The sequence below is a fragment of the Galeopterus variegatus genome, unplaced genomic scaffold, assembly GCF_000696425.1.
Source record: "Galeopterus variegatus unplaced genomic scaffold, G_variegatus-3.0.2 Scaffold2734, whole genome shotgun sequence".
Taxonomy (NCBI): domain Eukaryota; kingdom Metazoa; phylum Chordata; class Mammalia; order Dermoptera; family Cynocephalidae; genus Galeopterus; species Galeopterus variegatus.
The window spans coordinates 140364-164184 of NW_007728845.1; the positions used below are offsets into that span (position 1 = coordinate 140364).

The following is a 23821-nucleotide window of genomic DNA, read 5'->3' on the forward strand; positions in this document are numbered from 1 at the left end:
CCCGTACTGGACCGGGGACCGGTAACGGGATCACAACCCTCGGTGTTGCTCCCGCACCTCGCTCAGCCAGTGAGCGGCCGGTCTGTATGTGGGATCCGAACCCTCAGCGGGAGTGCCGCGGCGCTCCCAAGCGGCGCACTGTAGCAGTGCGCCACCGGGCCGGCCCCGGAAAACTTGTTTTTCTTATGCTTGACAGATCACATGTTGCATCATACTACATGGTTTTGGTTTTGGCATGTGGATTTTCTCATCAGCAGTGAGTGCTATTGTAGAGAGTTTTTGAATTCTCTTTTTTATACTAACACTTGATCTCCAAAATACCACTGATAAAAGAACTGAAACACTCAATAATCGCATTGTAATCTCTTATCAAATTTGTGCTTAGGTCATGGTAGCAGTGGGTCAGAACAGACTGTCATTTCCTTATCTGCAGAAGATTATTCTCATTTAGAGTTTGGTCACCTAAATATGTGATAACTCAGGAGAAATTATTTTCTGAGAATTTCTTTGATTATTTTTTCTAGAGGACTTAGTAAATTACTCCTCTCTCCCCTAAACCTTTTTAAAAAAAAAAAAATTTTTCCTTTTATTACACTGGATTTTTGGTAGGATAGGGAAAGAATGGTAGAGAAGCTTTATGCTAAACCTTTTTTTTTAAAAAAAAATTTTCCTTTTATTACACTGGATTTTTGGTAGGATAGGGAAAGAATGGTAGAGAAGCTTTATGGTCTAGTCCTCATGTTAACAGACACTGAGTGCTTACTGCTGGTTGAGGGGCAATGTTTTAAATAGCAGACACAAATAAGTGAATAGGATTGTACCAAATTCACTGTTTCTAAATGTAGCAACTAGAACCATATTGAATATAAAAATATAATCATAGATTTTTCTGTTTCCCTCACATTTTCCTAATCTTCAACTTTGCAAACTTATACAAAACAGTAATAACAGGCTTATATTTCCATTTGAGAGTTTATAGAGTTATACGTAAACCTTGACTCATTTATTTAGCTTTTTAAACGCAACTTTAGTTTCGAATTTGGATATGTTTAGGTATGCTGATATTTTTAAGCAGTTCAGATGAAAGGAGAGATATACTAATTAAAACCTGATGATGAGACTTTATAAGGTAGCCTGTTTTCCACTCTGCCAGCTGTCGTCTGGCTGATCCTTCATGCCTTGCAAATGGTACCTGGGCTTTGCTTCTTTGCTCTTAGGCCACTGTCTGCCTGGTTCCTTCCTGGCTTTTTGGGGGGACATAAATTGGAAAGGTAATTTGTTTTAAGGCTTAAATAGAAAGTCCCATCTTGGTGTTAGGGGAGGAAAAAACTAAGACTGGGATTGAGCTGAAACTGCCCACAGTCTGGGGAGAAACCTGCAAGATGATGTCGAATGGACACTTGATGCTTTTCCATGATACATGGTTCATTCCCTGGTAATCAAGTTTACTCACATTGTCAGCCCACAGTATCTGATTTAAAAAAAAGTTTTCTCTGAGGCTATATTGGATCCTGTCTTTTGTCCTCATTTATGTGTTTGTTCCTAAGGTGATCTGTACCAATTGCGAAAAAAAGGGAGCTGGGGTTTTATGTTCGGGGGACTTGGAATCTTGTCCTGATGGTTTTTTCTGGGTGTTCAGATGCTGTGGGAGGCAGAATAACAGCCCCCCTGATTATAGCTAAGAAGTGGCACAAACTTAGCCAAAGGAAGGCTTTGTTAAAATCTGTGTTGGGCCATGTTAACCCTTTGTTAAGTTAGAGACTTTAATAGGCTTCGACAGAACAATTCCTCATGTTCAATCAGGGTCTTGAGATTGGCATTTTCTATTAATGGGCTTTGTCTAGAAATAAGTGGCTATTCTAAAATGGTGAATAATATTGTTTGCCAAAGCCTCAGCCTCCAAGACCCGCGACATGTCATTTACTTTTGAAGGCACTTTTAGAGCAGGCCTAGCCCTCTCTTCAACATCTCCCTCCCCTGCCCTTTGTACATTTGCTGCTCTCCCTGGGAAGAACTGCAGAGGAAGCTGGTGCCCTGTGAAATACAGATCCTGCTTATGATCAGAGTCCTTTTTATTTAAATCAAGATATAATTTGCATACCATAAAATTCACCCTTTTATCATCACCGCACTCTCCCAAGTGAGCCACAGGTCAGCCCAAAATTCACCCTTTTAAACTATACAGTTTGATGGTTTAGTATATTCGGGAAGGTTGTGTAAACTATTAGCACAATCTAATTCCAGAACATTTTTATTACACCAAAAAGAAGCCCTGTGCCCTGAGCAGTCATTCCCCGTTTCCCCAGCCACCACTACTCCACTGTCTATCTTAAAGTTTTTTTAAAAAATTACACCAAAACCTGGTTGTCCCTATAACATAATCGTTAGATGAAATGGGGTGGGGAAGGTACACAAATCAACTTCTTAGGGTTTATTTTTAGCTTCTCACAAGAGTAAGCTTGTTGCCTTTTATTTTCAACTTGTCACTTCTTCTAGGCCCCCACATAGAGGGGAAGGTGGTCTACCAAGCCTCTCAGTCCGGTTCCCTTTTTCTGCTTATGATTAAATTACCAATCTTTTAAGATATTGTATATGTAACAATGTGCAAGAAGTTGAGTCTGACCTGATAGTGAAATCAATTTATGGCAAACACCTGGTTGAATTCTAAGTCCAGAATCACCAGCAAAAGCGTTAATTTCTCTCAACCTTTTTGTTCTATAACTTTTAGAATAATCAGAATTCAAATCATATAGGACTGTCAAAACCAGATAAACAGGTAGCTTGAACAGATCACAGGCTTGAATATATGTGTCAAATATGCCTTAAATAAGTACTTTGGATTCTTGCCCATTGCACTAGTCTGAGATCTTCAGTTTGTGATTTTGGAAGACAAGTGAGGATTGATAAAAAGGGGGGGAGAGGTAGTACTCCTCAGCAGTTTTCCTTGACTCTAGAGGAAAGAGTAAGACATTGAGAAGTGCTAATGAAATATGAGGTGTGTAAGGGAACCTGGGAGACCTAGGGCCTACTTACCGGGTGCTCTTGGCTAGTAATATAAACTTATTAGTTGATGTGCTCTTTGTTGCTCAACTCTCTTGAACTGTTCCAGAGAGTTCTTAAGGAGCTTTGGGTGGTGGATCTTTTCCCAAAGTTTCTGTCATTTGTGTAGTTCTGTTTTTCAGTCCAAGTACTACGTGTGGCTCTCCTTTGTAGAACTGCTTGGTGGGCACTTTCAGGGACCAGCATACTTCCTCTTAGGGACACAGTGATGGAGAGCAGGGAGCATGAGCTCCACAGAAACCAGGGACGGTAGAGTGTGGGTGTTGGGGAAACTGGCAACTGTGTACAGAAATCTAAACTGCCAGAGCTGGGAGTGGTTGTCAGACCTTTTTACAGTAAAAGTTGGTCATTGTTTAATTTGGGTGCCCTTTTGTCTCCTGCCTTGTCTTGTATTATTATAGGTGACAGGTGCTGAGTCTTAGAGTTCATGTAGCTCTCCCTCCTTCGACTTGGCAGTTAAAACAGGAATGCATTATTTGGGATAAATGCATCAAAACATTAAGGCTTAAAAAGTGCTTTGAATAGAGTTGAGTCCATTTGAAACAAGGATGCTCTTTCTGATAAAACAGGAATGCATTATTTGGGATAAATGCATCAAAACGTTAAGGCTTAAAAAGTGCTTTGAATAGAGTTGAGTCCATTTGAAACAAGGATGCTCTTTCTGAAAAGATTAATTTCCTTCAAGGATGGTTAGGTTTTTCTGTTGAGTCCATTAAAACATTTTGGGAGAGGGGACGGAAGAAGAGGATCTACAGAAGAATATTTTTATCTTCATTGAATTATGCCTGACCCCCCTTTTCTTCTATGTTTTTCAAATTCAGTCATGCCTTTTCGTGCCTTCATTCCCCAAAAATTCCCGGTAGAGAAATAATTTAGAAAATGAAACTTCCCTCACCTGTACTTACTCTTCAATCCCTAGATTCCCACTACTTTGTAATAATTACTTTTTTAGCCATTGGTGTATTTCCTTCTAGTAATGATTCAGTGAACATATAAATGTGTCCATGTGTATCTGCATTGCTTTTTTAATGGCATATCCAAACCCTTTCAGTAACATCCTGAAGAGGTGATGTGATTTACTCTTAAGTGAGTTGAACTTATCTGCTTCAGTAAAAAATGTTACCCAGTGCTGATCTGGCCGTCACATCTTGGGCATGAGTGGTGACAGTCAGCTTTGTAATCCAGGAATATTCATAACCAATTAAAAAAAAAAGTTGCCCAGATATTTTAACTATAAACCTTTGAGATGTAGTGGCATGAGAGAATTATTATGAACTGATGTACATACCATAGGATTAAACCTGTCTGCTATATGAGAAGGAACTTTCTGTATTCTGGTATTGATTTGGGATTGCTTCATAAAAACTGCAATATTGCTAATTTCTTTGAAATGTCACTTTAAAAAGAAGGGCCATAATAGTACAGGGAGGCTCTTTGGGGTAATAGTAAGATTCACTTTTATGACAAGGGCTGAATTCCTCTGTTTTGTGCTTCTTAAGGTGTGTTGGTTCACAGCTCAGACTAGAGCTCTAATTCACATGGGTACCCTTTATGGAAATAAGAACTACATTTCAATCAATAAATTTCCTGTTTCCTTACCATGTGTTTTTGTTTTGTTCTCTTAATTTTTTTTAAAAACAGCAAGCCAGGGCTGAGCAAGAAGAAGAATTCATCAGTAACACGTTGTTCAAGAAAATTCAGGCTTTGCAGAAGGAGAAAGAAACCCTTGCTGTAAATTATGAGAAAGAAGAAGAGTTCCTCACTAATGAGCTCTCCAGAAAATTGATGCAGGTAAATTATGTTTGCTACCCTCTCATCTTCCATGCCTATTTTCCTCTCAAGGAAGAAATAACATTGACATAGCACTTTGTGTGAAACATTTGCTGATGAGGTTGTATCTAATGTTCTTTGGAGATTGAAAACATCAGGTAAGGATGGCAGCAGTGTGATACTCAAGACTGGTTTCATAGCTCATCTGTTTGGGTAAGGTAAGATATTTTGTTCCCTATATTAGTCTGTTTCTGTTGCTTATAACAAAATGTCTGGAACTGGGTAATTTGTAAGAAAACAAAACTTATTGTTTACAGTTTTGGAGGCTGGGAAGTCCAACGACCAGGGAACACATCTTGTGATGGTCTTCCTTGGTGGTGGCTTTACAGCTATATGGGGGTCTCACATGGCAGAAAATGGCAGAGTAGAGAAAGAGAGATGCTCATGTGCTGTCCTTCTAAAGCCCTCAGAACCACACCCCTGACCACCATTATTAATCCATTCATTATGGCATGGTCTTATGATCTAATCACCACTTCAAGGCCCCACCTTTCGGTTACTGTGATAGGGTTTCCCACCCTCAACAGTTACAGTGAGAATTAAGCTTCTAGTATATGGATTTGGGGGGACACAATTCAGTCAATCCACAGCATACTCTAAGCATTTCAGAAAATTGCTGATGAGCATGAGGCTTTAGCGTAGGAGACATAGTATGTAGCATTTTGGAAATATGGGGATTAACACCATGTGAGATTTCTTTCTCTTATGTTGAATCTATAATGAATACATAAACATTTTGGCAGTCATAAATGGGTTTTTTGCACCAAAATATGAAGATATAAAGTGAAATTTCTTTAGGAAAAAAGTATCGGTAATAGTTAAAATTATACAAAATCAACCATGTTCAAATGGGTGACTAATATGTCACTGAACAGATATCAGACTGCTATTAAAACTTAATATTAATTACTAATAATATGTGGAAGATACCAGTCAAAACATAGGAAGGTTTGATTTCTCTAGTTCAGGTATTCAACACCCCTCCTCCTTTTTTTTCCTTCAAAGCTTACTATAAAGTATAAAAGTAAAATTTATTAGGGGAAATAGTTTGCAGATTACTTAGTACAAACTTAAGAATAAGTGAGATATTGAGTTTTTATTATTTAACACAGCTTGTCCAAAATAGTGAGCAGGAATAAAATTATCACAAGAAGAGCATTATTCCCATTTTGTCCTTAAATTTCTATGAAAGAACCATCCCCCCCCCCTTTTTAATTCACCAGCATCGCTAACAATTTCATTCATTAATTTGGTTGAAATATATATTTTAGTGAGGTTATAATAAGATGTTTGTGGCTTTTAAAGAAACCTCCTAAATTCTTTTCTTTTTTTTTTTTTTTGTGACCGGTAAGGGGATCATAACCCTTGGCTTGGTGTTGCCCGCACCGCGGTCAGCCAGTGAGCGCACCAGCCATTCCTATATAGGATCCGAACCCGCGGCCTCGGCACTCCCAGTGCTGCACTCTCCCGAGTGAGCTTCGGGGTCGGCCCCCTAAATTCTTTTCTTACCTCTCCACATAGACGAGGAATCTTGTAAGAGGATACTGGAAGATTTGCTATAGAAACTTTGGTGTTAAAACTATACAGTGGTCCAGGCAACTTTCACCTCTGTCTTTCTTTTATTCTCATTTTTCTCCCTAATTACTAGATAAAGATACTGTTAGTCTTGCACAAAAAATGTTAAGAAGAGGTACCCAGGCTTTATTGTCTAGCAGAGATTTATGGTAAAATTGTTGCACCATAACTTTTTCTTTATTCATTTTAGCGAAAAAAGGAGGGAGAAGGTTAGTTTGACTTTTGACTGCATATCTCACCTTGACAGCATTAGATGACTTATTCTGCATGGTGCTTCTAGAAATATAGGGATACAATTATGGTTTGTTTTCCCAGTTTTGTGTGTAATCAGATGCCCTACTTTTTAACACTACAAAAAACATTTTTCCCCCCAACTTACATAGTTTTTAGTATTTGGGGTCTTTGAGCAAAGTACATTATGAAACAGTCAAACCCTAGCCAGGTTATGTTCCTCTTCTCTATAAAGATTTATCTCTACTGTGAGTGGTTACATAATTTATTATTGGCCTCTCTTTCACTTATCATATCCCACTAATTTCCAAGGACATTGATGTCCAAAACAAGATACTAAAAAAGAATGAAAACACAAGAGCCATGTACAACAAAAAAGGAAGTTTGTTATAGTAATACGCTTTCCATAAGAAGGATTAAATTCAAAATTTAAGCTCTGAGCAGCCTATAAATAATACTATATAACCTGAAAAAATGTAGTGGTTGTTTTTTTCATAATTCTTATATATTAAAAAAAATGATTCTACTTGGTCAGGAAAAAAAACTTTATATATTAAAAACTTAGAAAATTTTTTTCATGGGTGGGGTGGGATCAGGTAGATCTTTCTAAAGGGCTTGAATAGTACATAAAGCAAACAACATAATAAACTGTTTTTGCCCAAAGTAGTATATAATGTGTAGCCTTAGTCTTCATGTGGCCATGTCTCATGTTTGCCCTCAGTCAAAACAAAGCGTATATTATGAAGGAGTGATTCTGTGAAGACATTGTTTACAGAGCCCTAGATGGGTCTGTAGCTCGTGGGTGATCCAACTGGTAGAATCTAGACTAACAGTTGGTTAGCATGTCCCTGAGACACTCTCATGAATCCCAGCTTGGCGTTTAGGCTTTTATTTATAAATATTGTGGTAAAATATACATAACATAAAATTTACTGTTTTGGCCATTTTTGAATGTACAATTCAGTGGCATTAGTTACATTCACATTGTTGTGCAACCATCAGCACCATCCATCTCCAGAACTTTTTCAAACTGAAACTCTGCACCCATTAAACAATAACACCCGATTCCCTTTTCCTGATCCTTAGGCTTTTATTTTATTTTATTTTTATTTTTACTTTTTTTCCTTTTTGTCTTTTTTCGTGTCCGGCAACGGATCGCAACCCTCAGTGTCGCGCCTGTACCGGACCGGGACCGGCAACGGGATCGCAACCCTTGGTGTTGCGCCCACACCTCGCTCAGCCAGTGAGCGGGAACCGGTCTGTATGTGGAATCCGAACCCTCAGCGGGAGCGCCACCACGCTCCCAAGCGGCGCACTGTAGCAGTGCGCCACCGGGCCAGCGCTCCTTAGGCTTTTAAAAGGAGACGGACAGCAGGTAGTTTGAGGTTCAGGTCTCTGGTAAGTTCTCGAGCTTTGTCTATTCTGTGGCATGATGGATGATCTGTGTCTTTAAATACTAGGTCTCACAACATGCTCATTTTGTGCTAAATACCCAAGAACTTATTCTCTATTGTTGACTAGCTGGAGAGATCTCATAGCTGCAGGGGGGACGGACTGTTAGCTTATGATACTGCCAGGCTCCCAGTATATATTTCCTTAGTGTTTTCCACTGGTAGTTTGTTGAATGCTGACATTTTCTGCCACCCAGTGTGGAAGTACTGCTTTCCATCTGGAAGATTTTTAGAGTAATTGATACCAATAGACTTTTCTAACTATATAATTACTTTAATATGGCTTTTTAGGATGTTTGCTTCTGGCTAGGACCTTGTTACAAAAAGTCTGCTAAGAGAAACCACACTGCAGGTGTCACCATTAGATAAATGGATGAATTGACCTGTTCACTGTGAAAGTGTTTAGCATTTTTCATCCAAAGGTCACTGAGAGGCTATTTACAGAACAGTTTTGGTTTTGTCACAGTACTTTGGCTGTTATCTCTGAAAGTAATTGGACAGTGCTTTTATGTGCATTTCTAAGGGATTCTTTGATCCTGAGAACAAAATGAGAATATTGCTATAGAGGAGGCATGTCCTTTCCTATCTGCCTTGGCTAAGCTGGTATCCAGTACTTTTAAATTCAAGTTTACTTAAGTGTAGATGAGAAGAAATCCCTTTGCCCTTTGGAAGATCAAGTTTGGGAGATAGCTTAAACACCTTTAGACATGTTAATACTCACTCAAACAAAAACACACACAAAAGAGAGCATGGAGCTTTGCTCCCTTGTGTTTGTGTGTCTACAATAGACAGACACAATATTGTATCTTCATTTTGTGGAAACTCTTGTCTGAAAAATCTACATCATTCTGAGCTCAGACTGTGACTGGTGAGAACTTGTCCTAAAAAGAACCCTCTAATACTTTGGTAAGTCAGGCACAAACCAAACCTATTGTCAAAGAAAGTTACAACAAATTTAGTTAACGATCTCAATTGGCTTTATTGCAATTCTAGAATTGGGCAATGTGTTGTTCTATAAAATAGAAAACATGTTCCGGTGAGCCCAGTGGAGGAGATTGATTTTTACAGACAGAACAAGGCTGAAGAAAGCAGAAACAAAGACCAAAAAGTAGGTTGATTATTTCAAAGTTACTCCTTGTAAAGTAGAAGACAAGAAGACAGAACAATAGAAAAATCACTGACTAGTTAATATCAGGTTACTTCAGGCCATCTCTTGTGTAAGGATTATCATACCTATTGAAGATTAAAACCGGCCTGTTTGGGAAGTTGGTTGTTGTCTTTCTCTCCTGACTTCTGGGAAGGTCAGATCACAACCTGAGTGATGTGGAACTTAGCAGGGGTGACTCCATTTTTATTTTTAGTCTGGTCTGTTGGGGTTTAGTGTAGGAACTTAGTCCAAAACAGTGGCCTCCGATAATTTTTATTTAACACTACATTGGAGCCAAATTCTGCTCTAGAATGCTTTGAAGAGAGGTTGTATTTTAATCATTACTTGGAATTAAAATTTACAGTTTCCAAGAAATGTTTTGTGAGCATCAGAATTTGATATAAAACATGTATGTTAGAAGAAAAAAGTCTAAAACGCTATTCTCTAAAATGTTATCAGTAATTACACTTGGATGCTGATCTTACAAGTTATGTTAACTTTCTTTATGCCCCTTCAAATTTTGTAAAAGCGACATGCATTACTTTTGTAACTAGAAAATACTTCTTCAAAAGGGAATTCAGAAATTCTGATGCCGGTTTTGTTTCTACCTTGTGAAACCTCCTGCGTCTGACTTGGAGAGCTCAGAGTCCCGCTATTGTACTTATATCTCTCTTGTCATAGACAGCAGTACATTGAACCCGCTGCAGAGTCAAGCTCATTTGCAAATGATAGAAGACTCTGGACTGCCTATATCATTAAGAACAAGAATAAACAGAATGCTCTAATGATTAGCTTAACTCTCTTGTCAGTCTTCACGTGATTCACTCCATTGGCCCATCTATCCTGAAACTTTTTTTTTTTCTTTTAATTCCTAATTCCCCGGCTAACTGTTAACCACCATTTACTAACTCCAACTGGAAGACCTGTCATGACTGAGATTGATAATGGTTTTAACAGTTGTGAATTTTCCCACCTGCTTTTATGCAACTCTGATGCATCAGATTCACTTCCTGCTCTTTGGGGAAGCCCAGTCAACTTGTTTGGGAGTGTTTCCTACACTCTTCTCAAAAAATTCCCACTGCCAAAAGTTAACGAATACTTTTTTTTTTAAAACCCTAGAAAGGCACTGTTACATATCCTGTTGTTCCATATATCTCACTCTTTCAATCTAACTGCACTTTCACATTTCAGACCTTAAAATATAAAATAGGTTTTGTAGCATTGTACTTTTGATTCACATTTGAAGTAGAATCTGGTCCTTGGAAAATAATGCCACTATAGCTATTATAGAAATTATTATTCTTATATCCTGATAGGGCAACACATTGTTGATAATTGGGAAATAATTAAGAAGAAAAGTTTTCTGGATCTCTTGTTAAGTGACATAACTTATTATTGTTGATTTGGTCCATAAAGTTTAGATGTTTCCTGGAATTAAAGTATTTGAAGTTTTCCTAGCATCTGTGGAAAGATGATGAGATGATATATGGAGAAAAGGAAGGAAGTTGTGGGCAAAAACCACTGCTGAAGCTGCTGCTACCAAATGATTTGTAGCTGAGCAGTTCGAAAGGACGTTATGCAACAGCATTATTCTTGCATCTCTTTTTGCACAGGAATAAAACTGGGAGGAAGAATTTCAATAAGTCCCCAGATCTGTCTATTCATCTAGACACTTCATTTGCCTTGTCCTTCTCTTCCCCTTTGTTCTGGAGAAGTTTATCCTTCCAATAGCATCTTAATGGATTCCTTGTTTTTCTAGATCTTATGCTTCTCTAACTTCAGAATGGGTTTGTTTCTGAGTAGCATGAGGTGTCTGCAGGCATCAGAAATGGGTATGGACTCTCAGCTCCCTTCTTTTCAAGCAGGTACACCAGAATCTGAGGCTGCCTTTTCCCCCGCAAGTTTCCCAAGTCACTAAGATAGCAATGAAATTATTTTGTTTGTGCAGGCAGCAAAATCACATGTCAGGGTGATAAATAATGCATGAAAGTGTTCAGTTGATTTGAAGGGCACCAAGGCTAAGACTGCCATGGCAGCTATTCAGATGAAAATTTGGTTTTCCCTGTGGTAGGAGAGAAGAGACCTTGAGATATGTACTTCATTAAGATTGCTAGAACTATGGCCCTCTGGACTTGCAGTTCTTCAGGTCTGTTAATACTTTTGCTCTTACATAATAGCTTTCAAAAAACAGTTAGGGCAGAGTTTTTTCTTGTTTTCATTTCACATTATCTGAACCTCAGCTTTGTCTGATCTTTGTTTTTAAGAAGCAAGGGGTTTCCACGTTTTATTCATAATACATCTGCAAGGAGTTGCTGGATTGTTTTTAATACATTTTAATTGCTGCAACCACCAGTGGCCAAAGTATAAGCCAGAATTCTACTGTTACTATTTTTTACATGTTACTAGCATGCCAAAAATCTCTCAGTGCAACATAGAGATCATAATCATCATAATCATCTCAGTGCAACATAGAGATCATAATCATCATCATAATCATAATCATCAGTGTTATGATTAGAAAATACAATAAACTTGAAGTAGTTCTTCAGTCTTGAGAAATTGCTGACTTTCTTTTAAAGCTATGTATATGCACATACATGCCTGCTAGCATTATGGCTAGATTTGCTGTGTTAGTACAGATTCCAAAAAAATGTAAGGGCAAGAGTTAGGGCTTAGAAGATTCCCATTTGGACTTCTTTGACAAAAAATGTGAGAAAATGCAGGTAGAGGGAAAAATAAAGGTAGAATAAAGATAAAAATAATTGGGCGAACCTGGGGTGAAAGGCAGGTGGGAAGCATTGTTATTTCTAGTTGGAAAGGTGACTCTCATCTATTGATGGATACTTAACCCTCCTGTACATGGACTTTAGCCATCACTATAAACTCTTTTCAAATAATTTTAAAACTTTACAGTTATAAATGTTGCAATATTTTGCACCTCATTTTCAAAACAATTTACAGTCAGCCCAGTCAGTAATTACCTTAAAATACAGTTATATCCTGCTGTTGTCTTCACCTTCCTTTTTCCTCTTTATTCGTGAACTAGGTAAGAAAGATGAGGCCTTTATATTAATTTCTACTAATGTCACAGCTTAGAATGAATTATTTGGACTAAGCAATCTCTGTTTCTCTGAAGAGACTGGATTATACAAAGTGGGTTTTCAATGCAGTAGGTTGATTCAAGAGCCTAAAGGACTTCTTTATCTTATTCATGGAGCATGTTTTTTTTCACCTTCCTCCTAACCAGATTTCTATAAAAGTTTCAAGCTTTTAGAGGCATCATGCTATTGGAAATCCAGGAAACTCAAACTTAGCTCTTTAGGTATTCTGAGTAGACAGGAAGCCTGATGTTTTCCTGAAGCCATCTGCTCAGAAGTGAGGCCTGACTCTAGTTTTAGTGTTGAGAATGCTGACAAGGAAACATAATAAAAAATAATTAATTACTGGAAAGACCTAGTTATTTTTTCCCCTTATAAAAGTTATTTGTGGCTTTTCCTTGAGAAAATGACAGATAATTCAGACAAGCCTCACTGAAGATAGACAAGCATTAAGCAAAAGCTTTTAAATTTTTATTAAAAACATCAAGGGGCTAACAGGATGGAGAACTATTGAGCAGAGATCTGGAAGAGGATAGGAATTGAGACAGGAGACCCCAGCACCCAGGGCTGCTTCTATCCTGAGGGCATTTGCAATTCGTTCAGAAACAGCCAAGATACTGAGTTGTGCTTTTGGTAGCTATGTGGAACAGGGGCTACAGAAGTCAAAGACTGGGGCTGGTTAAAGATGGGAACAATGATCAATCATTCTCACTTTAAGATGGCAATACGTTTGAAATTTAGATGATATGAGCATGTTCTCAGAAAGACAATTTTCTACAGCTAACTGAGGAAGAAATAGAAAACATGAGCCTTCTAACCATTGAAGAAATTGAATCAGTGATCAAGCCTTCATAGAAAGTGGATTCCAGATTCAAATGGCTTTACTGAGAGTTGTACCAAACATTCAAGGGTGAAATAATTTCAATCTTCCATAAACTCTAAAGGGAAACAAAACAAAACCAAACCAGGCTCCCCACTGTATTTTAAGGCTAACATAACCTTAATGCTCAAATTTAATACATTCAGTTCAAGAAAGGCATATTATAGTTTAATCTCATTCAGGAGCAAAAATCCTCAATAAAATATAAGTCAAGTGAAGTCAGCAATATATTAAAAGGATAATGCACCATGACCATGCTGGGTTTCTAGAAGGAATGCAAGGTTAGTTTAACAATGGAAAATTTGCCACATTCACAGAGTAAAAAGAAAAAATAATGATCATGTCAACAGATGCCCAAAAGTGGTTTGATAAAATGTAACAATTCATGATAAAACCTTAGTGAACCAAGAGTAGAAGAGATCTTAAACCTGATAAAGTGTCTATAAAAAGCCTACCCAGATATTATGTATAATTTTGACAAGTTAACAACTTTCTCTTTAAAATCAAGAATAAGACAAGAGTGCATGCTACATTCAACTATATTCATTTTTGTTGTGGATTTCTAGCCGGTGCAGAAAGGCAAGGATTAAAAAGAGAAACAAAGATTGCTACTTATTTATGATTGTGTAAGTGGAAAATTTTAAGAATCTACAGGTAAATAATTAGAATTCAGCTTTTTCAGATGAAAAAATTGTATTTCTGTATACCAGCAACAACCAGTAAAATGTGAAAAGTAATAGCATTGTGAATAGCATGAAAAACTAAGAAGGTATTAAGTGCCACAGAAAAAGAACTATAAAGGGTATGAGGGAAGTTGAAATTTTAAAAATACCTAGTCATTGAATATCAGAACAAAATCTTACAGACAAGGAAGCTAGTCATGTGGATTTCAGAGGGAAGAGTATGGTAGCCAGAAGAAACAAGGCACTAAGGCCTCGAATTAGGCTTGTGCCTACCATGTTGAAGGAGCAGCAGAGAGGCCAGTGTGGTTGGAGTGCAGTCATGAGGAGAGAGGAGTAAGAGATGTAGTTCGGGAGGTAATGGGTCTGGGGTTTTTGCCGGCCAGCATGAACACCACATATAGCTCTGGGAGCCACTTTCAGGACTTTGGCTTTTGCTCTGCCATGGGAGCCGCCACAGGGTTTTGAGCATAGTAGTGAAATGATCTTACATGACTCTTAAATGATTGCTTTGGTTGCTGTTTCACAAAGAGATGGTGGAGTGGGGGTCAAGGTGAGAGCAAGGGCATCTATTAGGAAGACATGCTGTAATCCATGCTGAAAGATGGAGTGGATTATTCCAGAATGGTAGTAGTGAGTATGGTGACCATTGGATTCTGGATGCATTTTGAAGGAATTCACTATAGGATTTGTGGATGGATTAGAGGATGGATTAGAAGTGGGTATGCAAAAAGAAAAGAGGATCAAGTAACACTTAGAGATCTGGGCCTCAATGACTGCAATGATAGAGTTACTGTCATTTAAGATGGGAAAAACAGCAAATGGAGTTGGTTTGGAGTGAGGTCAGAAGTTCAGTTCAGGTGTCTAGACATCCAGACGGAAAAAACAGATAGGCAGTTGGCCAGAAGTTCTCACTCTCAACAGGGAAGTCTGGGCTAGAGATACGAATTTGGGAGTGTTGTCATTAGGAATTATTTATCACCATGGGAATCAATGCTGTCTGTCACCCAGGGAGTGTGCCTAGAGAAGAATACCAAAGACATACCATAGACAAAGACATCAAAGAAATCATGTAAGAAGAATGCAAGGGCAAGTCACAGAGTGGGAGAAGATATTTGCAACATATTATTGACACAGAAGTACGAATCAGTAAGAAAAAGACAACCTAGAAGAAAAATGGCAGAAGACTTGAACAGACTGCACATGAGTAGATGGCCAATGGCCAGTACACAAATGAAAAAGTGCACGACCTCATCAGCAGTCCAGAAAGGCGAACTAGACAAGGACAAGATGCTACTAATGAATTCTCATGTACTGTTGGTGGAGAAGGGAAATTGTTAAAACCATTCTGAAAACAATTTGGCATTACCTAATTAAGTTAGAAGTGTTCATTATAATCCAGCAGTTCCATTCCTGGGTATACTGTGTGCACATGTGCAGCAGGTGTGTACAATAATTTTTATGATAATCAAAACCTAGAAATGACCCAAATAGCTATCATCAGTAGAGAGGATAAACTGTGGTATACTTATCCAATGAGTTACTATAAGGCAATAAAACTACAAGTGTGAATGAAATCACAGGTTCATTTATCAGAAGAAGCTAGATAAAAAAGAATACAAAACGAAGCAAAACTAATAGAGATAAATACATAGGCAGTAGAAAATTTTTTAGAAAGACAGATGCAAAGAAACGAATACCATAAGAATCAGGATGTTGATTACCTTTAGGGTTTGGAGTGAGAGGTTGTGATCAGGAAGAGAAATGTGGAGCTTTCTGGGAACTGGCAATGTTACGGTTCTTGATTCGATGGTCACCTGAGAGGACTATATATTAGTACTTCTTGATATACTGTATTCTGCAGCTTCTTTAATAGCTTCATCCTGTGTAGTTTAAGTTCTGCATCATAATGATCACTTTTGTTCATTTGTTATTGATTCCGTAAGCTTCTTAAAGGTATCCTTTATACTTACTTGGTTGTTTGGCTTATCCTGAGGCATTATTAATCTAGGGCAAACAGCAAAAAGTGAAGATGTTGTTATTTATCCGATCAGTATTTGCATGCGTAGGCATTTTCCAGATGCTCTGGAGTAGAATTATGTCCTGGTCACTGTCTTTCATATAGCTTGCAGTCCTGTAAGGATAATGGAGAATGTGCCCAGGTGCTCCAAGGTGGCAGCATACATCAAGGATGATGGCAGAGGCTTTGATGCAAGAAACCTGAGTTTAAACCTGGATTTACTCCTTACCTGTGAGACTTTCAGCAGGTCACCTTACCTCTCTAAGCTGTGGTTTCTATTCTTTGCAAAAACCAGATGATAATAGTATCCCCTGTAGAGTTACAGACATTAAGCACATTGATGTATATAAAGAGCTTAAGACATAAGAAGTGCCTCTAAGTGTTAGCTGCTTTTAAAACTGATGGAAAAGATATGAAAAGTGGCATGAAATAGACATTCAAGTGCACACAAACAATGTGCTTGTCAGCTTAAAGGAGGGGAGTGCACGTGATGCTGGGGGCATGTGGGAAGGCACTGAGGAAGTCTTTTGAGCCATCCCCCAATTTCAGTTGGTTGAGTGGAAGGATTCAGACACTGCGGGCAGAGGTACAGTATGAGCAGGGTCGTGGTGGCAGGAGTGCCACCCTTCCTGTAAGAGTTTGGGCTTAATCTGCAGGGAGTCACTGAAGGGTTTTGAACAGGGCATCGAAGTACTAGGGCTTGTCTGCTCAGTTGATCTACCTTGGATCTGGGGAGATCCATTAGGAGGCATTGGCAGTAGCCCAGTGAAGAGGAATAAAAGGCCTGGCCTGGACTGGGGTGTGCACACAGGTAGAAGATGTGTTTGACAGCTGCTGTGGAGGCTGATTTGATGTGATTTGCTAAGTGAAGAGATGTGAGGCGTTGGCTGAAAATACTAGTACCAGTAACAGAAGGGGAGGGGGTGGGAATGAGTGTGGGCCCAAGAGGCACTTAGTGGTGATGTACTAAGTTTGAAGTGGGAGTCTGAATTTCTGTGCAGGCTGCTCAGGAGAACAGTTAAAAAGTTGGTTCTTGAGCCTCTTGATGTTCTGAGAGATATGTTTTGAATTTTTTTTTCAAAGCTCATATTAATAAGCTGAAAATGGTTTTTTGACAATCCAAGGACTTAATGCGCTGTCCTATGGTAGCCTTCACTTGGTCCAATGTAGGTAGCTCTTGTCCTTGGGTAGTTGTTAGTAAACCAAGGATGTTGGTTATGGGACTGTGGGTAGTACATGGAGAGAAATATTTTGACAGTTGACTAGTGAAAACAGAGGTGGAACCATCTCAGGTTTATTCTCCAGTTGCCTTGAGAAAACTGGGTACTGGAGGTGGCGGCCCAAAGGCTTGCCTCGCTTGGCAAGGGTTTACTTAATGACAGGCCCAGACCCGCAAACTTAAACTTGGCACAGCCTGGGATTCGGCAGACCTGCTGCACTTGGTTGAGCATGTGCACCTGTGGTGGCTGTTGGAGGTTGTTCTCTCAGGTGGATGATTTTCAGCACCTCTATCTGCTAGAGAATTTTGCTTGGTGCAGAGTTCTTGAATCCTGTATTTAAGAGGCCTGGTTCATTGAAGTCGTTCCAGAAGGCCTTTGTAAATTATAAGGACAACAATTATTGGTAATTGAATAATCCTTGAGGCTAACCTGCTTGAGATCAAATTAATGCTACACTTGTGTTTTTATAAAGTAAAAAAAATGCTCAAGTTTTAGAGCTTAGAATTTTAAAATTGGATTTGTTTATAGTTGTATTTTTGCTTATGGCTTTTTCAGTTATATTAATATATTTTTCATGCAGAATCCCAAGGAACAAACCTTTATTTATATACCTTCATTTCATTGAAAATTTAACCTGCTGGATGATCATGTGTTACATAATTTGACCTGCTAGGGCATCATCCAATTTCATAGGGATTTTTTTTTATTAGTGTTAACAATATACTGCACAGGGTTGGCCGATTAGTTCAGCTGGTTAGAGTGTAATGCTGATACCACCAAACTCCAGGGTTCAATCCTTCTACTGGCCAGCTGCCCAAATAAAACAAAACAATATGTTGCACAAATAAGGGTTATAAAACTATTCCATAATCTTTGAGATTGACTATAAAAGGCATATTTATAGAAAATTCTAATTCTGAAGAAATTTCTTTTAACCTGTGTAAGCATTTAGCTTTATTTATATTTAGGGCAAACACATGAGGTTTATTTCAAACTTATTAATAGAATTTGCTTCATTATTTACTTCTTAGTTTGAATTGTTTTTGTTCTGGTTCAGGAGCTCTGACCTTATTGGAAGATTTGAAATTGCTTTATAGGGCTGGCCTGGTGGCACACTGGAGGGTGCGCCGCTTGGGATCGCGGTGGCGCTCCCGCCGTGGGTTCGGATCCCATGTGGAGACCAGTTCCTGCTCACTGGCTGAGCGTGGTGCGGGCGCAACACCGAGGGTTGCGATCCCGTTGCCAGTCCCCGGTACGGGCACAACACCGAGGGTTGCGATCCCGTTGCCAGTCCCCGGTACGGGCACAACACCGAGGGTTGCGATCCCGTTGCCAGTCCCCGGTACGGGCACAACACCGAGGGTTGCGATCCCGTTGCCAGTCCCCGGTACGGGCACAACACCGAGGGTTGCGATCCCGTTGCCAGTCCCCGGTACGGGCACAACACCGAGGGTTGCGATCCCGTTGCCAGTCCCCGGTACGGGCACAACACCGAGGGTTGCGATCCCGTTACCGGTCAGTAAAAAAGACAAAAAGAAAAAAAAAATTGCTTATAGAGTGATATGTTAAGACCCACAAATTTTAAATCATGCCTCGAATTCTTTGCCCATGTTGAAGGTGGGCATAAGAGATGAAACTGGAGTTTATTTCTAACAGCAAGCCTTAGGCCATCCTGCACCAGACTTCCCCTTTAGGGTTTTTATGTTTGTGATGTCATGAGATAGCTTTAAAATAGGCAGGTTGATTTATGGTGTTGGTTGGAGCACTGTTGGGGCCAGGTTGCTTGAATTTATATGGCATCTGTTTAAAACAGACATTTTCTGAGTTTTTCTCACCAAACTGTAGGAGGCAAATTTTGTGGTTCCTTAAGGTCCCAGGCACTGCTGCAGCCCCCTCCCCCGTTGTTCATCTTAACCCTCTTCTCATGATTTTGGGGGGTCGGGGGTATTTCTGTATTTCTGTGTTTCTCTTTTTATTGGTAGTTTTTCTGTTCCAAGGAAGAACTGCATTTTCTGTTTCTAGTGTTCTGTACAGAAACTCCATACCCTGTTCTAAATTGTGTGTCACCTGAGAGGTGGCAGAACAAAGCCATCAGCAGAGCTGTTTGTTTCAGCTCTCTCTTTTGGAAATGATGAAAACTGTGAATCTTCAGCAGTTACATCTCAGGATGGCTTGATATTTTCCAAATGGGCTAGAGTAACCCAAAGACCTTACTTGAGTTCTGGTAATGATAGCTTTACCATCAAATTGTCCTTAGGGTATAGCTCTTGAGAGGAAAAAGCCTCCTAAAATAGAGAGCTTTTATAGCCTTTATTACTAGTTCAATCTGTAGTCTTAAAGGAAATTCCTAATCAGATATTGACATTTAGGCCACCTATCTAAATATGAATATTCTTCTGTGAGCTGATGAAAGCCTTACCTTTTCTCAGATAAACATTTAGTGACAAATGCTGCTTGGTAGCAAGGGATATTTCAATGTAGAGTACATCATTTCTTGTTTTAATTTACCTCAGTGCAGAAGCATAATGCCACAAAAATAAATAGATGGGTTTTTCCAAATAAAAATGAAAACACAATTACTATATAAAATAATCTTTACATAAATGGTTTAAAGATTTTAAGACTCAAGTTCATCATTTCTTTAAAACTAGTAGATATTGTTTAAGCTTAGTATTCATAAACTATTTTAGAGAAAGGATAATATCTTAACTATAGATTTCACCTACCACTAGCACAGTACCTGCAGATAGAAGACACAGCAAATGTTTATTGAATAGAAGTGTTAGATGAAGATGTATGTATTCTGATGGGTTTTTTTCCTTGTAAGTGATATTTGTTCCATTCGTGTCTTTTGTGTCTGAAATTCAAGGAACTCTTCTTGTTCTTTGTCCATTCTTCTTTTAATTACCACTTGGTCTTGCAGAACCTGAGTTTTAAGAGCTAGCTAAAAATAGATTTGTCACTGTAAGCATGTCCTCACATCTCCCCCCCCCCCCCCCCCCCCCCCCCCCCGGGTCCCTGCAAGGTTGAACAGCATTTTTTGGAGTTGCACATCAAAAATATTTGGAGGGAAAACAGCACCTGTTTAGTCATCATTTCCAGTGTTGTGCACAATCAGTAGCGTTTTTATACTCCAGTAATGAGCTAGCCGAAAAATAAGAAAGCTAGCCCATTTACAGTAGTCCTAGAAAATACCTAGGAATAAATTTAACCAAGGAGGTGAAAGATCTCTACAATGAGAACTACAAATCACTGTTGAGATAAATTAAAGAGGACACAAAAAGGTGGAAAGACATTCCATGCTGTTGTATTGGAAGAATTAACATTGTGAAAATGTCTATACCACCCAAAGTCACCTACAGATTCAATGCAATCCCCATCAAAATAAATACCAATGACATTTTCCACAGAAATAGAAAAAAAAAAAATCCTAACTTTCCTATGGAACAACAAAAGACCCTGAATAGCAAAAGCAATCCTGAGCTAAAAAAAAAAAAAAAAGCCAGAGGCATAATGCTACCTGACTTCAAGTTATACTACAAAACTATAGTAACCAAAACAGCATGATCCTGCCATAAAAACAGGCACTCAGACTAATGGAATAGAATAGAGAACACGGAAACCAATCCACAAACAGTAAGACTGGCTATTATCAAAAAGACAATAACAGATGTTGGTGAGGATGTGGAGAAAGGGGAACCCTCCTACATTGTTGGTGGGACTGTAATTTGGTGCAGCCATTATAGAAAATGGTATGGAGGTTCCTTAAATAACTAGATAGAACTGCCATATGATCCAGCAATTGCACAGCTGGGTATATACCCGAAGGAATGTAAATCATCATGTCAAAGTGCTACCTGCACTCCCATGTTTATTGGAGCTCTATTTACAATCACCAAGAGTTGGAACCAACCTAAATGTCTGTCGTAGGATGACTGGATAAGGAATATGTGGTATATCTACACAATGGAATACTACTCTGCTGTAAGAAAGAATGAAATACTGCCATTTGCAGCAACGTGGATGAACTTAGAGAAAAGCATGTTAAATGAAATAAGCCAGGCACAGAAAGAGAAATACTGCATCTGCTCATCATAAGTGGGAGCTAAAAAATAAACAAGATAAAAAAAAAAAAGAGAGAGAGACACACAGCAATCACAATATTACTTTGAACTTTCAAAAGGAGAGAACAGAACTGAAGTTACCAGAGGTGGGAGGGGGTGGGGGGAGGTAAAAGAGGAATTGATAAAGGGACATGAAAAATGATTACATCGTATAATGTTAAATTTTAAAATAAAGATTCATTTAAAAAAAAAAATTCCAGTGTTGGAAGACAATCAGATTTTATTTATTTATTTTTTATTTATTTTTATTTTTTATTTTTTCGTCTTTTTTCATGACCGGCAACGGATCGCAACCCTCAGTGTCGCGCCCGTACTGGACCGGGACCGGCAACGGGATCGCAACCCTCGGTGTCACACCCGCACCTCGCTCAGCCAGTGAGCGGCCGGTCTGTATGTGGGATCCGAACCCTCGGCGGGAGCGCTGCCGCGCCCCCAAGCGGCACACTGTAGCAGTGCGCCACCGGGCCGGCCCTATTTATTTATTTTTTAACTAAGTATGTTCTTTCAGAGCAGTGGAAACTAGCAAATCTGGAGATGTGAAGAGGGGTTATAGCCATTTCGAGATTGGTCAGGCCCTGCTGAGCTTTCTCTGTTGTCCACTGCACTCTATGGAGGTTTACAAAGTATGCCCAGCTTATTTTTCACTGTGTTTAACCATCTGACTTTCCAAACACCAAAGGTGTGCTGGGCACTAGTGAGTGGAGGAGTCTGGGGCGCCCTCTCATAGCTTTGCTCAGTAGTACACACAATGGGAGAACACTGGTTTGGGGTTCAGGGGATACAAGTCCCAAGCTCTGTCACTTTGTAGCTCTGTTTCTACAGCCCAGTAACCTGTTTTGTCACCTGTGAAATGGAAGTGGTTGGGCCTGTCCGAATGCACGTGAAGAACCTGGTGTACATTATCTATTCAAAGAAATGGTTTTGAAGGTAAAATTAGGGAGCAGTGTCATCTTAGGCCAAAAAAGAAAACATTGTGTGCTTTGTTGTTTTTAATAGCTTTTCCTTATTTCTGTCCTTGGTTCTGAAACATTGGGCCGACCGACCCCTGCCATTGATGAACAAAACCCACCAACTGATAGTGTTAGAAATAATGTATTTTTATTCATGAGAACCCTGGGTGGTTGTGTGTACGCTGGATTTCTTTTATTTCCTTTTTGGTTTTGAAGGTTGTAGTAATGTTTTAAAATAATTTTCTCTTGTAATGACACCACAGCCTTATCTTTTAATTGCATAAGTAAGAAGCTTTCCCTCTTGGTTTTTAGGGAAGATGTAGGAATGTGATATATGATCTGATTGTGGAAAGATAATTAATTTTACTGATTTTTGCCAAAGCATGCTTGCTCATAAATTGGGAAACAGTATTCTGAATAATATACCAAGTGTGTTTTGTGATTATGACATCCCTTCTCTCTCTACACACATGATGCAAATATCAGTAAATTGCAATACACTTAATAAAAACTGATGGTGTGAAATTTCTATTTTTTAAAATTTATCCCATGGGCATAAAAATTAATAAAACTTAGACAGTAAGGGTATATGTTGAAATGTAAGTTTCTTTCCCTACCTCATACCCCAGACTCCTGATTTCTACTTACAATGGTGACCACTTAAGTCTTTTAAAATTGAACTCTGTGTTTAATTATGGTTTGATACTCATACGTATTTGTCCTATGATTTTTGGTTATAAGTTAGAGCAACCAGTTAAGAGCAGGTTACTAGGTATTCACTGGCGTATAGGAGCAGAAATGAGTAATGTAACTTCTGTGGTGATGCCTCTTACTCAGAGTAATCAGCTTTTGGGACCTGTCTTTCCATGTCTATGGCTTTTGAGTTTCTTGATTTGCACATCTCGGGTTTTTTTTTGTTTTGTTTTGTTTTTTCATTTTCCAGTTGCAGCATGAGAAAGCTGAACTAGAACAACATCTGGAACAGGAGCAGGAATTTCAGGTCAACAAACTGATGAAGAAAATTAAAAAACTGGAGAATGATACCATTTCTAAGCAACTTACGTTAGAGCAGGTAAGTGTCAGTAGCTCTCCCTGTAGGTTGTTTTCTTGTATTATCAATTTGTTCTTTCAAGCTTTAAGATGCCGTGAGGAATATGTGAAAAATACTTGTCAGCTTTTTCTCCCCACAGTGAGACTTCATTTCTGAAGTAAGCGTTGACAGATTTACATAGCCCCTGATCACTTTCACGTATTTTCTCTGTCTTTTTTTTAACCACAGTTAATACAGTTTCAGGAGATAGGCTTTGTGAACTGATTTATAGCAGGAAATGTAAGGTTCCTTTTTGCAAAGCAAAGGGGGAAGAGTATGTTTTTAACCACAGGATCATTTCTGTGAAAGTTCCTGAGACAGTTGCTGGGGAACTAAAACTTTTCTTTCAAGGGTTCTTCAGAACAAACAGTATTTTTCTTCTTTGAATTATTAGCAATCTTATATGAATCTCATCTTCTCCCAGCTAAACTTGCTGATGTCTACATATCTGCTCATCCCGGATCA

General features: G+C 38.8%; 1 protein-coding gene across 1 annotated transcript in view; it reads left to right on the forward strand.

The window, feature by feature from the left end:
• Positions 1-23581, forward strand: part of LOC103598782 (transcription factor Maf-like) — a 76985-nt gene extending 53404 nt beyond the window's left edge. The window contains exons 3-5 of the mRNA XM_008582842.1: positions 4702-4851; positions 23210-23338; positions 23546-23581. Coding sequence (XP_008581064.1) covers positions 4702-4851; positions 23210-23338; positions 23546-23581 — 315 coding nt within the window. The remainder of the gene's footprint in view (positions 1-4701; positions 4852-23209; positions 23339-23545) is intronic.
• Positions 23582-23821: the final 240 nt, after the last annotated feature.